The sequence below is a fragment of the Hippocampus guttulatus genome, chromosome 9, assembly GCF_054856545.1.
Source record: "Hippocampus guttulatus isolate MCC_2025c chromosome 9, RoL_Hgut_1.0, whole genome shotgun sequence".
Taxonomy (NCBI): Eukaryota; Metazoa; Chordata; class Actinopteri; order Syngnathiformes; family Syngnathidae; genus Hippocampus; species Hippocampus guttulatus.
This window is the reverse complement of record NC_141269.1, coordinates 17,892,082-17,905,962: the sequence shown is the minus strand read 5'-3', so window position 1 is coordinate 17,905,962 and position 13,881 is coordinate 17,892,082. Positions and strand designations below refer to the sequence as shown.

The 13,881-nt window shown below is 42.1% G+C and overlaps 1 protein-coding gene across 1 annotated transcript; it reads left to right on the top strand.

The window, feature by feature from the left end:
• Positions 1–525: 525 nt before the first annotated feature.
• Positions 526–13,650, top strand: LOC147200645 (uncharacterized). The gene is made up of 6 exons (XM_086119191.1): positions 526–628; positions 738–1,588; positions 1,973–2,071; positions 4,121–4,496; positions 10,783–12,309; positions 13,334–13,650. Exons 1-6 carry the CDS (start codon positions 526–528, stop codon positions 13,648–13,650), a joined length of 3,273 nt encoding a protein of 1,090 aa, XP_085975317.1.
• The last annotated feature ends 231 nt before the right edge of the window (positions 13,651–13,881 follow it).

Sequence of the window (13,881 nt, the reverse complement as noted above, 5' to 3'; positions counted from 1 at the left end):
TAGCAACTGAGATAAACATCGTGCCCCCTTCAAAACGCAGTCCATTTTAGATAGGCCTCCGTTGTGCGAAGGAAAAAACAAATCAAAAAAGTACGAGCGACAATTAAATTTGGGTAAGTAAACTCTAGAATGCTTGAGTGTTAGGATGACATTTCAACTGGGTGTCATTGACACATCTGTTTGCACATTCGCCATACTTGTGTGCCGTATGCTTACTGATGTTTTGCAATACTGTAGTTTAATATCAGGACATTCCACGGCCAATTGTCGCTTTCAGCGTTAAAAATGTTTGTTTTTTTAAAATATTGATAACTATTCAAAATTTTACACGAAGACCACGTGGACGGCGGCTAACCACCTGCTCAGAATGGAGGCCAATGACATTTTAATTCGGGTCATTTTCACACGATTGGAGCATATTTTATCGCGTCAAAATAGAAACGGGCCCAAAATTAGAAAGTAAAAGACTGACTGTGTGGTTGCTTTTAATTAGGTTTCCAAGCAACTCTCCATTGCCAATGAAACATGCAGCACTACCATTTGCGGGACTATGAGATGAAGCTTCTTGGAGAGCTCCAGAGACAACAAAACCGCGCCGAGTTCTGTGATACACTTTTGCAAACTGAGGGTGAGACCCAGAGGGTTAAAAAAACAACAACAAAACCCCCCAAATATATTTACAATGATCAGAGTCTGAAGCAATTGGATTGAATGGTATTCGTCATTCTCTTGTTTAGGTATTTCAGTGCCCACCCACAGCTGTGTTCTGGCTGCTTTTAGCCCTTACTTATCTCAGAAGCTGTCATCCACACCGTCTCCTCCATCTGGGCAAAAACGCCAGCTCCATCTTCAGTCTATGAAGGCCCACACCCTTTTGAAGCTCGTTGGTCTACTCTATTCAGGGGAGTTGGAGGTAAATGGAAGCGTGGAACAGAATGATGTGATGGATGCAGTCCAGAAGTTTGGGATCACACCCCTCATAGAGAGACAGAGAAACGAGGCTGCAAAGGACTTGGAAATCCAGGAGAATCAGGTCGGGATTTGCAGTAAATGTTGCACGTTAACAGTTGCTGGCAGAGAGTGTGCTAATTGCAGTATGAGGAAAGATGCACACGTGCATCCTGAGGTGGCAGGACAGAAAGATACACATTGTTCAGCAGAGAAGAGAAGTTGTGTATCCACTGGGACACAAACTCCATTAGACAATCACACTCATCCAGAAACTCCGGAACACTTCACATTTCAATCCCAAAACTTCCCTTTAGATGTGTGTGAATCTATTTCACACCAACCCTCTGCCTCTACAAGTCCAACCTCAAATGGCGAAGTGTACAGGAATCAGTCCTGTAGTTCAAGCAATCACACTTCCTTCTCTGAGAGGCTTCAGAATGGATGTTCTGATTCTAGTGGCAGTACCCTTGTGCTGACTCAAACAAAGTACCAGAATAAGACAAGCAGAGATGAAACAAAGAAGATGACAGAAGATGAAAATCCCAACTCAACAGAGAGGAGGCCTGCATTTACCAAGATAGCAAAGAAGAACCTGGCCAAGATGAAACTAATGGAGTCAACACACATTTCTTTTAAGGTACAGAGAAGTAAAAGTGAATGTTGCAACCCCTGCATCTCACGGTTTTTGAAACACTATTCAGGTCTAAGTATGTAGAATGGCATTGGTTACATCTACTTACTACTTTACATTTTTTAGCCTTAAATACACTTTGCTCAATTTGGAAACTGACAGATGACAAATTCACTTTGTTTTGTTCAAATTTGATACACTGCAACACAGGGGTGTTGGAGTAGAGAAATCTGTAAAAGGCGCTCTTGAGGATATGCTGTAACGCGCGTGGCCTTTAGGACTCAGGTCATGTCTTAATTTTGTTTTTGTTGTGTGGGTGTGCACTTTCTCACACATTTTTATCCTCATCTTGGGTTAGGCTACGTAAACTAGTGTGTGGATACTTTGCAGGTGAAGCTGAGGAGGAGGAAGGCAAAAGAAAAATTATGGGAGGTTGTGTCCATTCAAGATGAGGATGAGACAATGTCAGGGTTCACCCCTTTATCTCAGGTAAAATACACAGTGTAAGAGACTCACGAAGCTTGCTTTTATCGTCTGAGTCTTTCAAGAAAATTCATCCATCCATCCATCTTCCGAACCGCTTGATCCTCACTAGGGTCGCGGGGGGTGCTGGAGCCTATCCCAGCCATCTCCGGGCAGTAGGCGGGGGACACCCTGAATCAGTTGCCAGCCAATCGCAGGGCACACAGAGACGAACAACCATCCACGCCCACACTCACACCTAGGGACAATTTAGAGCGTCCAATCAGCCTGACATGCATGTTTTTGGAATGTGGGAGGAAACCGGAGCACCCGGAGAAAACCCACGCAGGCCTGGGGAGAACATGCAAACTCCACACAGGGAGGCCGGAGCTGGAATCGAACCCGGTACCTCTGCACTGTGAAGCCGACGTGCTAACCACTGGACTACCGGGCCGCCCTTCAAGAAAATTGTTGATTCTATTTCACAAGAATAGCTTTTATCCCTCAATATGTGGGCGCAATTCTAGACCCACAATGGTAAGGACTGGTTGTTAGCAACCTTAACCTCAGTGCAAAACCTGCCTCACATTTAAATAAACATTGCAACTGAAACAAAACAAGTTAACAGCAATCGACAAATTCTTTAAATTTCATCTTTCAAATGTGTGAAACCAGCGAGCCTGTACCATATACAGTAGGTATTAAAGTTTCGGCACACACACTAGTCTGTGCTGAGGTGGATATGGTCTTAAATTTTTTTGCTTTGTTTGTTAAAATGGCCATCCTTTCTTCCTGTTGGTATTTCTTTATTTGTTACAGCTGCTCCATCTGCTGGTTGCCAAGAAATGAAAATCATTAGGTCTCATTATGAAATGTACTTACTACTGTACTTCGAAAGCGCAATTTCTATTCATATTTCCATCTTAAATTATATTTAAACCTCAAACAAAATTGATAGGCAGGGTCAATACTCTGTAATTTTATAATGAAGAGGAATTTTTAGTGAGATACCAGTTTATCTAACTGCTTGGGAGCTGAAGAGGAATTCTGCATCAACATACAAGGCTGTAACAGAAATACCCCTGACCCGCCAACTGCAGTTTTCTTTTGTTTTAGTTTTTCCCAGCAAGCTTTAATTGAGCAACATCTCTGTTCTCTTTCACTCTGGTTAATCTGATGTAACTGTCAGGTTGTTGCTGCCAAACAGTATATTTCTTTTTCACTGTGCTGTTGTTTGCTTTCTTGTCCTCCTATTTGCTCCATTATTCCGGTCAGCAAGTCTTTGTCAAAGGAGGAAACGTTTGAGCTTCTCTGCCAAGACATTATGACAGGTAGGAAACACCGCTTCCTCAAGAGACATATCCTGCCTGTTTTTCATCCCCCTCTACTTCAAGCCACCTGATTCAATCTATCATCTCTTCAGCACTCCAATAGACGCCTGAAACGATCATGATCAATTAGATCAGGTGTGTTGGAGTAAATAAAGCTCTAAAACAGGCAGGATATGGCTCTGTACGAACCGGAGTTCCCAATGACTACATTATAACGTAGCCGATCAAGTGAATAAGTAACATTAGGCTAACGTTTTTGGTAGGTACCTACAATGTAAACCCATATCTCTTTGAAAATGCCGCTCAACCATCAGGGCTCTCAAAATTTGATGGGGATGGGAAAAACTGTTTGCATGGTTCTGACAAACGTCTCTGCAATCTCAAATGAACCCTGATAAAAAAAAAATTAAAAAACTTGTGGACTTTGCATGTTCTCCTCTTGCCTGTGTGGGTTTTCTCTGGATACTCCGGTTTCCTCCCATATTCCAAAAACATGCGTGGCAGGTTAATGAACACTCTAAATTGTCCCTTGGTGTGAGTGTAAGCGTGGATGGTTGTTCGTCTATGTGTGCCCTGCGATTGGCTGGCCACCGGTTCAGGGAGTTTCCCGCCGATTGTTGGAAAACAGCTGCGACAGGCTCCAGCACGCCCCGCGACCCTCGTGAAGATGAGCGGATCAGAAGATGGATGGATGGATGGATAGATTTCTTTATATTTGGTCTTATTGGTCCTTATCTCTTTGTAGGAGGCACACCCAACTGCAGCTCTGACATCAGATCACCATGTTGTACAAGCTGAACCCAGTTACTCGACTAAACTTCCATCCCACCTCAATACTATACCTGGACCGTCACATCACTTCATTGATGATAGTGCTACACACCAAAATGGAACGCCTCTGCCAGCATGTGTTCCACAGCCTCAGGGCCTTGCAGAAGAATCTGATGAGCAAATACAGAAGTTGCTGGAGGACATCATGATGGGTCTGAACATTCTGCCTGACTTGGGAATTCCAGATGGTGACACAGGGCAAAGTAAAATACCTTCAGCTGCCCCTTCGGCCGAATGTCAACATTTCCAGAACATTGCGGAACAAAGTGCCCATACATCAACAAACACAGGTATTTGAATGCATGCTTTTCCATTATTTTACTCAACACTTGTGTATTTTTGTAGCTGCAAACAAAGGTTTTGTTTGCTGCATATACCACAGCCACAAATAGAGCAGCATTTATGTACCAGTAATTCGTTTAATTTCGTTCATAATTTTAACATTTGCTGTAGTCTTTAATTGTTTGTGGTGCTAAAGTCTAAACAGATTTTGAAGCCACAAGAGAATGCAGGCTTACACGTCTAAGTGTATTTTTATTATTTTTTAAGATAACTGTCAATTCTCATTTTCTTCAACTGTTTCTAATCTGACGTGATGATTCTGAATGGAAATCATTTAATCATGTAATGCTGATTGACAAAAAAAGTGTGCGGTGATATTGACGGTATTTTAAGTGACAAGTGCCAAACATTCTTGCCCACAAACAAAGAGTCAAGGTAGAACATGGATTTCATTCATTCATTTGACTTTGTTTGCCAGGATGATTAATTTGTTTTTAACACCCTGACATCAGTGTCCCCACACCCCCAAATACATCATACATATTTGAAGATAATTTCTGGAAACTTTCAAAGAACTATGTACTTTGTACTATGAATTTCCCCGGCCATTACTTTTTGTACACATGGACAGAATTGGTGGTACCCCTGTCTTAATGAAAGAAAAGTAAGTTTAAATTATTTTACTGTTTATTCTGTTGTTTACAGCAGTTATCAACTTGTTACGAGGGAATGTACACTGATGACATGAGTGAGGAGTCTGCTATATGTTTTATTGTTATTGAGCAAGTGGTTGTGTGAAGCTGTTGACAGCATCAAATAATGGTTCTGGACAAAACAACTAGAATGTGTTCTATCAGTGGAGATTAACATGGTAGCAGAGGATGGCAGCTGCTAACGACTACAGATTGCTCTCGGGCTTTGATGAAGGAAAGTCCTGTGAGAACTAGAAAAATGAAGTGGAAATGCTGACAACTGTGACGGACTTGGATTAAAAAAAAAAGTGGAGCAAGGGACATAAATCTGGAAATACAAGCAGATGATGACAAGGATAATGGCATGACGAAGTTGATTTGGGAACAGGACATTTTTTTCTCAGAGCACACACCACTTCGTAAAAGACTGTCCTCACAAGAAAGAACATGTACAGATGGCAAATGAAAGTCAGGGCAGTGATCAGGCATATGATTATAACAACGCTGTTTTCCAAAGAAATATTCATGGTTGAAGCTGTGGAGAAAATTGACTCGAACTATTTACAGGGATTGGATGAAAGTGAAACGCCAAAAGCGACAAGCATTGAAAGCAGCAAGCCTTTCAAAGATGGAAGATTTGTGAATTTATTTATTTATTTTTAATCCAGCAAATATACGAACAACAAAATGATGCATGGAAACACAAGTGGTTCCATCAGACATTCCCTTGCTACCAAGTAAAGGTTTCCGAAAGAGAGCAGGGGCTATGCTAGATTTGAAGCAAGATACCACAGCCCTGTTGAAACAACTGTTAGCTTTTGAAGTTACATTCTTCATGACATTTGCTGTACAAATACTGTATATCAGAAAAAGAATCCGCAAGTGATGCATACATGAATAATGGTGCTTGCTATTTCAGAAAATATTACTGATGAAAAATGCAAAAGCTGTAAAAAAACTTCATGAGCAGTTCGGCCACGATTCAGTTGATAAACTCAAAGAACTGAAGAATGCTGGAAATGTTGAGTTCACTTCTGTTCTAGAAGAAGCAGGAGGCAAATGTCACACGCACAGCAAGCCTGCATCGAACCCTGATGTTGGTCCACCCGTGGCATCTCGCTACCGCGAAACCGTAGCAGTGGATTGACATGAACTAGAACTAAATGGGTAATACTTCCACATCATTGATCATTGAATTCGTTTCAATGCTGTCACCTCCAAGGAGCCGAGTGTAATAGCGCAACAGTTAGTTTTGTGTCCTTGGCCCGCTCAAATGGCATTTCAGTGACAATAGGGTTAAATAATGAAATAAGAGACATGGCATAGAATTTTAATACTTGGATAAACACCATAGCTGCTTGGAGTAAGAATGGTTTGCTTGAGTTCCATAACTAAACATTACAAAGATCCTGTTTGAAAGTTAAATTTGACCACAGATGTGACTGGGGAACAGCCCTGGATTGGGCACTCGTGCCAAAGAACACAATGCAGAATGTACATGGCTTCAGTCTATGCTGGGGTCACCGAGGTGGTTAAAACGTTCCTCTGTGGAAGGGTCTCTGGGGGTGGAGTAGATTTTCCCGGAGTTCCTTAAGGCTCTGGATCTTGTGGGGCTATATACCCTCGGGAGTGTGGCCGAGTGGGCATGGGAACTTGCCCAACTCGTCTACATGTGTTTTGTGGACTTGTAGAAAGCATTCGACCGTGTCCCTCAGGGAGTTCTGTGGGGGTTGCTTTGGGAGTATGGGGTACCAAACTCCCTGATATTGGCTGTTCGTTCCCTGTACGACCGAGTTTTTACCACATTGCCGTCAGTAAGTCGGACTAATTTCCTGTGAGGGTTGGACTCCGGCAAGGCTGCCTTTTGTCACCGATTCTCTTCATAACCTTTATGGACTGAAGTTTTTGCCACAGCCAAAGCTTTGAGGTGGTCCGGTTTGGTGGTCTCAGTGTTGTAACTTTGCTATTTGGAGATGATGTGGTACTGTTGGCTTCATCAGGCCGCGATCTCCAACTCTCATTGGAGCGGTTTGCAGCCAAGTGTGAAGTGGTTGGGATTAAAATAAGCACCTTCAAATCTGAGCCCATGGTTACGTGTTTGTGTGTGCATGTGTGTGTGTGTGAGAGAGAGATAGAGAAAGAGGCTACAAGTACAGTTTTTAATCCCAAAAACTTACTTCTGACCATAAAGTCGGTCTAATGTTTACCTAAGCACTACCAAGACATCAAAAAAACATCTGCCAACTTACCGCAGGAGTGGGCTGAAATTTTGACGTTTGGCCAGACACAGACAACCAACGCATGCTAAAGCTGTTGTTTTATGAAGTCTGAAATGTTAACACGATTCAAATGCCTCTCTGTCCTCCATTTTCAAGTCACCTTGAAAGGTCTGCAAAAATGTTGGGTGTGGTCATGTGACTGCCTGATGCCATTTGATTGGCGAAATAGAGTCAAACTTCACTCGTCGTCAGCACCAAATGCGAAAGTCTCTCTGATGAGCCAAAACCAAAGAGAGTGCAACAAGTTATTGGCTGGTAAATAAAACTAGTGTGCGGAATCAAGCTTAATGTAGCAGGGTAAAAGTACCGTATCTTCCAAACGTCAATACTTAGCTAAAAGTAAAACGCAGGTTGCATTAAAACTACCCAAAAATGTTCTTGAGTAACTTTAACGGAGTAATTGTAGCATGTTATTTCCCATCTGTGGTTTGCAGAATAGTGAAATGCTCTGGGTCTTAGCTGCACGTCGCAGTAGCACAAATGAAAATCCGGGCACTTTAAACCGCCACGGTCATACAGCGGGCATACTGTATATGATGAGAACAATTGAAGTCTCGATCTTTTTTTTCCATGTAAATCTTATCAACAGCTTCCCGATTTGTATAAAAGGCACAAGAATAGATACTGTCGAGCAGGGGTCGGGAACCTTTTTGACTAAGAGAGCCATAAAAGCAAAATATTTGGAAATGTTTTTCAATGAGAGCCATATATACTGTATATATATATGTATAAGAGCTGTACGTTTTTATTGGCATTAATTTAAATAAATTTGAACGGGATAAAAAAAATTCTCGCGAGATTAACGCGGCACACGTCACAGCGGATGTTACTTTGCTCTATAAGTAAACCAGAAACAAAACAACATGAACTAGAACTAGGTCCACACACGTTTGTTTTGCCAGCCACGGCAACACGAGACACTGAAAACGGATACTTAAAGAGTTTATGAATGGAAAGTTTACTTTTATTTTTTATTAATTGCCAGATTGTTCCACTGACAAGACCAAAGTTACCTGGATGTTTTGCAGTCGTAAACTGAGCTATCATCATAGCACGTCTAGTCTGAATACCACATAATGGCCAAGCACAGAGCTGATGTGAGTACTCCGCCCCCTCGTCTAAGACAGACAGCTGTGGATCATTTCAAAGTGTAGAAAATGGATAACACGACAAAGAACAAATTTGCTGAAGCCATAGCTAAATGTATGGCTACTGCATGCAAGCCTGTCAACATTGTCCACAGCTCGACTCAAGCTGAAATTATTCGCATTGCATCTAACGACTCCACTACGGATTGCCAGCGAGAGCCTCCATTAGCTGTGTACAGAGATTGTACGTAGCGGAGAAGACACTGTTTCGGGAGAGAAATAAGAGACTAGGTTGATGAGCTTCTGGTGAATCAAGAGCAGGTAGGCTGTCGAATACGATGTATGCCACTGACGCGATTGTTACTTGTTTGGAACTATTTTGTGTGGAAGGTTGCAGTGTTCCGTGGCCATATAAATAAAGCGGGGTGGAGCTTCTCTGTGTTAGTCTGACAGCGACGGTGCGCTGAGGCACGTAAAGAGTTCAGCGGTGCAGTGGTAGCGACCTAGCTGAAAATAAAACGTCTCCGGTGTTGTCATCTAACCAAGTATAGTCATCCGAAATGATGTCTACACGAAACCGTAGAGAGACTTCTGAGCAAGAAGGACCAACAGAATCAATATAGCCTGACTGCTGTGTTCAAAGTAAACTTGAGAAAAACGAAGTATGCAACCATGGCTTAAATCCACTAAAGGCTGAGTACTAGTTTACCTCAGATGTGCACTTTATAATGTTATATTGCTCTGTTTTGATTCCATAAAAAGAGCTTTTAAAGCAGCTGTTGTGTGACAAAATATTTTTTTCACTGTTGTTGATGGACAGTAATATTGTGTGAGAGATTGTGTGAATAACTGCTCCAAGTGAAAAATGTTCATGTAAAATTGAAAATCGAAATTGTTATTTCAGTAAATATTTGCATTTTGCACCAAAATGCGTGAGTAATCACGATTAATTTTTTGTGAATTTGAGTTAATTATGACAGTTGCATTTTTAATTAAATATTTTAAGCGTTTGACAGCTCTAATATATATATATATATATATATATATATATATAAACTGTATTTTAAAAGTGATTTCCACAAAATGTCAGTATAATAAGCCTCTGAATGTATTCTAAATGTAATAATTTTGTGATACTACTCACCATTAATGGTTTTCCATTAAAAACTATTGGAATGAAAGTCAGCTTGCCGGGTCCATATGCGAAGTTACTGCTGGCGAGCTTGCACACTGCCCAGTAGCTTGCACGCTTCCTTTCTGCTGTCACTCACACAGTATTTTGATGCTAATGTAGCATGGGGCGTGTCAAAGTGCCGCTCTGCATTCGACGTTTCATCGATGGTATTTTGTCATTGCAAATCAGACACCGCAGAAACTGTTCTCTCCACAAAGGCGAATTCTTCGGTCCATTCGTCCTGAAGTCTACCAAACTCGTCATCTTTTTTCTTTTCGCCATCTTATTCGCTTAGGATTAGCTTTGAGCTAATGGCCGAGCGGGTTGATTCAAAAGGGAGCGTATACCTGTTTCCACAGCAACGGCAACGTTGGCCAGTATCATCCAATCAAAATGGCTCCTGGAGCCAACTGCAGCCCGAACAGGAAATGAGCAGTGAAAAATCGATCAATGGATGCATTAATAAACAAGCGAGAATTTTTTTTTTATCTGTGAGCCAGATGCATTCATCAAAAGAGCCATATATGGCTCGCGAGCCATAGGTTCCCGACCCCTGCTGTAGAGACATGTAGGTAGAATATTTATTTTAATAATATTACTTATCCCAATCATGGATATTGTTACTGGCATCCAACTATCAATGGAGTCTTTTCATTTCTGTCACTGTGCAATCATTATATGTTTTCACAATTTGATTAGGATCAGGCAAGATTTGTCTTCTTGGATCCTAAAATTCCATTATTATATTACCAGTAAATTGTAATGCAAATAGTGTGATTATGTGTTCAGTCGGCTCAACCGTTTGAACAACAAGGCGAGGGTGTGAGTGTACTGCAATTGCCAGTGTCTCAATGTTTTTTTTTATGAGTGTATTGAATATGTATGTGTATTATGTATTTTAACCAATTCTCGGGTTGTTGGCACACAACTGCTGCTGTTCTATGTTGCTGCTGCCTTTGTAAGTTACTCACTCTTCAAAGATTTTTATTTGATTTTATTTTTTTGAACAATACTGATTGTTTTTTTTTTTTGGGGGGGGGGGGTTCTTCTTTTCTTTACAGCTCAGAAACAACTCGACTCCAAAAGTGTGCCACTTGGTGAATCTAGCGGTGTGAAAATCCCACATCAACCGTTTCTTTTGGATCCATCCTCCGTGAGCTCAGTGAGGCAAACAAATCGACTGAGCCACCATGATCGAAATTACCCACCAGTCCCGGAGCGGCAGCCCTTGTCTTTGCTTTCGCCGCCTTGGTTGAACGATTTGCGGCTCCCGAGGTGCCTTTCTCCAATCAAGTCATTCCCTTCAGTAGGAATGAATGACCCAGTCGCTCGTAATTGTCAGTTGTCTCACTGTGCAAGACCTTTGCTCCCAGAACATTCTGGATTACTGATTTTTCCACTTGCTCACGGAGAACATAAACAGCCCCCTTTATTGAAGGCACATCGAAACTCCTGGCCAATGCAATGCCTGAAAAAGCCGGTGTATGAACCACAGCAAAGCCTAAGCTGCACCCGACCTTGTATTAAAAACAGGGTGAGAGTGTGTCCAACTGCTGCTGAGAGGAAATCCTACCCCCAGAAGATAAAGAAAACTTTAGTACGTAAAAATGCTGTTGCTATGGATGGTAATGCACCTCCTAAAAAAAGGAAAGTCTGCATTGATTATCCACAAGATGCCACCGGTTCAATCTGGGATGGAATTAAAAGCAAAACAACCATGAGCATTTGCTCAGTTAGTATGTCACGAAACAATGTCCTGGCAAAAGAAAGAAATCTGGCCAAAGGTTCTGAAAAATTACCACCCATTTTTTCGGCCAAACGGAACCAAGAGTCAACCACAAAGAACCATCTGAAAGAGAGAAGCAGAACCACTGTACGTTCCAAATCGGTGAGCTCATGCCAAACCCGCCTCAAGACCAGGGCGTTTATGAAAACAGCTCAAGTGCCTTCGAGTGTCACATGCCCACAAAGTATCCCAGATACAAACTCTGAGGCCCTGAGACCTTCTGTTGCATCAAACCAAGTCTGTCTCTTCAAGCGGAAACGTGGGAGACCGTCACACAAGAGGAAGGCATGTTTTTCTCCAAACACTGCCCCTGCTGTCATATTGAGTGACAACCAGAAGAACATTGAAGAAGAATTGTCAAAGATCGACCTGGGAAAGAGTAACGTAGCAAAAGGAAAAAGCCCCAAAATGAGGAATGGAAAAGGAGAGGAGGTGGTTACACTGAAAAGGGTTAAAAGCGCTGCTCAGCCTAGTGATATCAATAAGCCCAAACAAATGGTTGCTTTCAAGGAATTACAGACGTTTCTGAAGGCCCACAACTTAAGAACGCAATCAAATGAAAGCCGAGATGATCTTGAAGACGTTGATGTTATTGAGCTTCAGGAAGAATCCTCTGCCAGCGTTAGTGTTGCTGTCGATCAAACTGGCAGTCCCACTCTCAGCGAATCGACCGAGGAGAAAGACTTGGGGAGCTCTTCTAGAAAGGCTGTCTTAAGTGACGCGCATCCGTCGGTGCACGTGGTCAAGAGGTCATTTCCTCAACAGTCCGAGGGGGACCAAACACAGACGACCCACATGCAAGGTACTACTATACATGTTTTCTGTGTTTTGCTTTCCGATGTGTTCGTTGTGAAAGTCAAGGTGGTGAGGAAAACTAGAAGAAACTAATTGATGTCAACAAAGACCAAACATCAGCACTGTGAGCGATCGCCCGACTGTTGAACACTTTTTCTGGGTGATTCACATTCACGTAAAACTATCGGAACAAGTTGTGCCCCGAGGGGCGGATGACTAGCGCGCTGCATAGACACATATGTATCTATCTACACGCATAGACACATATGGTCGAGGTCCCTCTTAGCCAATGGGATGCCAGGATGATGCTCGGTAATAGCCAGTGGCAGAGCAGCTCTAAGTATATTGCGTTCAGGAAACTTGGAGCTGTGAGGACCTGGCCATACTGTATTTTTACCTTTCGTGTCTTGAAATTTCTTTCGTAACAAAAGACAAAATTTTCCTGTTGAGACGCTTCGTAATTTGAACATTTCGTATGAAGAGATGTTCGTAAGTAGAGGTACCACTCTATGCCCTTTTTCAAGGGGAAAGTCAAAACATTTCTTAATGTTTTTTTTTGCGGTTCCACAACTCCAAACCCTGCATTCTGTTCATATTGCGTTTGTGGAATATGAATTGGGCAACAAATCCGCACACTCGTTTTTTAACTCTGAGAGCCTGCTTTATTCTTGATGATGTTGTGAATCTTCAATCTTCATCTGTGAAAAAATGGCAAGCCACATAGATGCAAATGTTGAATGTGCAAAGTTGTAAAATGCATTAAAAAAAATTATTAGTTTACTAATATAATGTTGCCCGCAAAGGGAAGAACACTCTTGTGCAAAGTGCACAACGGTTTCAAGTTGGATGTTGGACAGCGAGCGTAAACAGTCACTGATGTTGGTATATCGACCATCTGAAAGGAGCAATTCAACATATGGGAATCAATTCATGAGGAAGGCAAAACCAGTGGCCACTGCTGTTGCAAATGAACTTTGTTTTATACAAAAGTCACCAGGAAAGTTGACTGCTTGTTCTCCTTTGATTTGCAGAATTGAATTCTGTTGTGGTGCCGCCTCAAAATGACAATCCAGGCTGCTCTCCTAGCGACAGGCAGCTATGCCGGCAAAATCAAATGCCTTTGGAGCCCAACGGGAACCCCCAAATCGGTACATGCCTACCTGCTGCCACTGGGTCGCCAAAGAGCCCAGAAGGCAGCAAAGAAGGGACAATCGAAGTAGACGTGTTGCTCTCCTCCCCAGAAAAAATGCCTTTCAACTGGCACCGCGAGTGCTTCGTCATCGACACTGATGCAACACAAAGTGACGAGGAAGGAGAAATTGATGTGACGGGCGATGAGATAGCCTGATGTTCATATGTGTGCATACTTTTTTGTTGTTGTGTGAGTAGAGGTCATTCCTAGTGTTCTCTGTGTTGTTGGACTTTTACTTCTATTTCATGCCTGTCAGATGTCGAATTTAGTGACTCTTTGTATGATAGGCTTTTATATATATCCTGTTGTGTGTTTTTGTTTGAGAAATATGGCAACACTAGAATCTCACATTTCCTTTGCAGTTTTGTTTCCATTCCCTAATCTGCA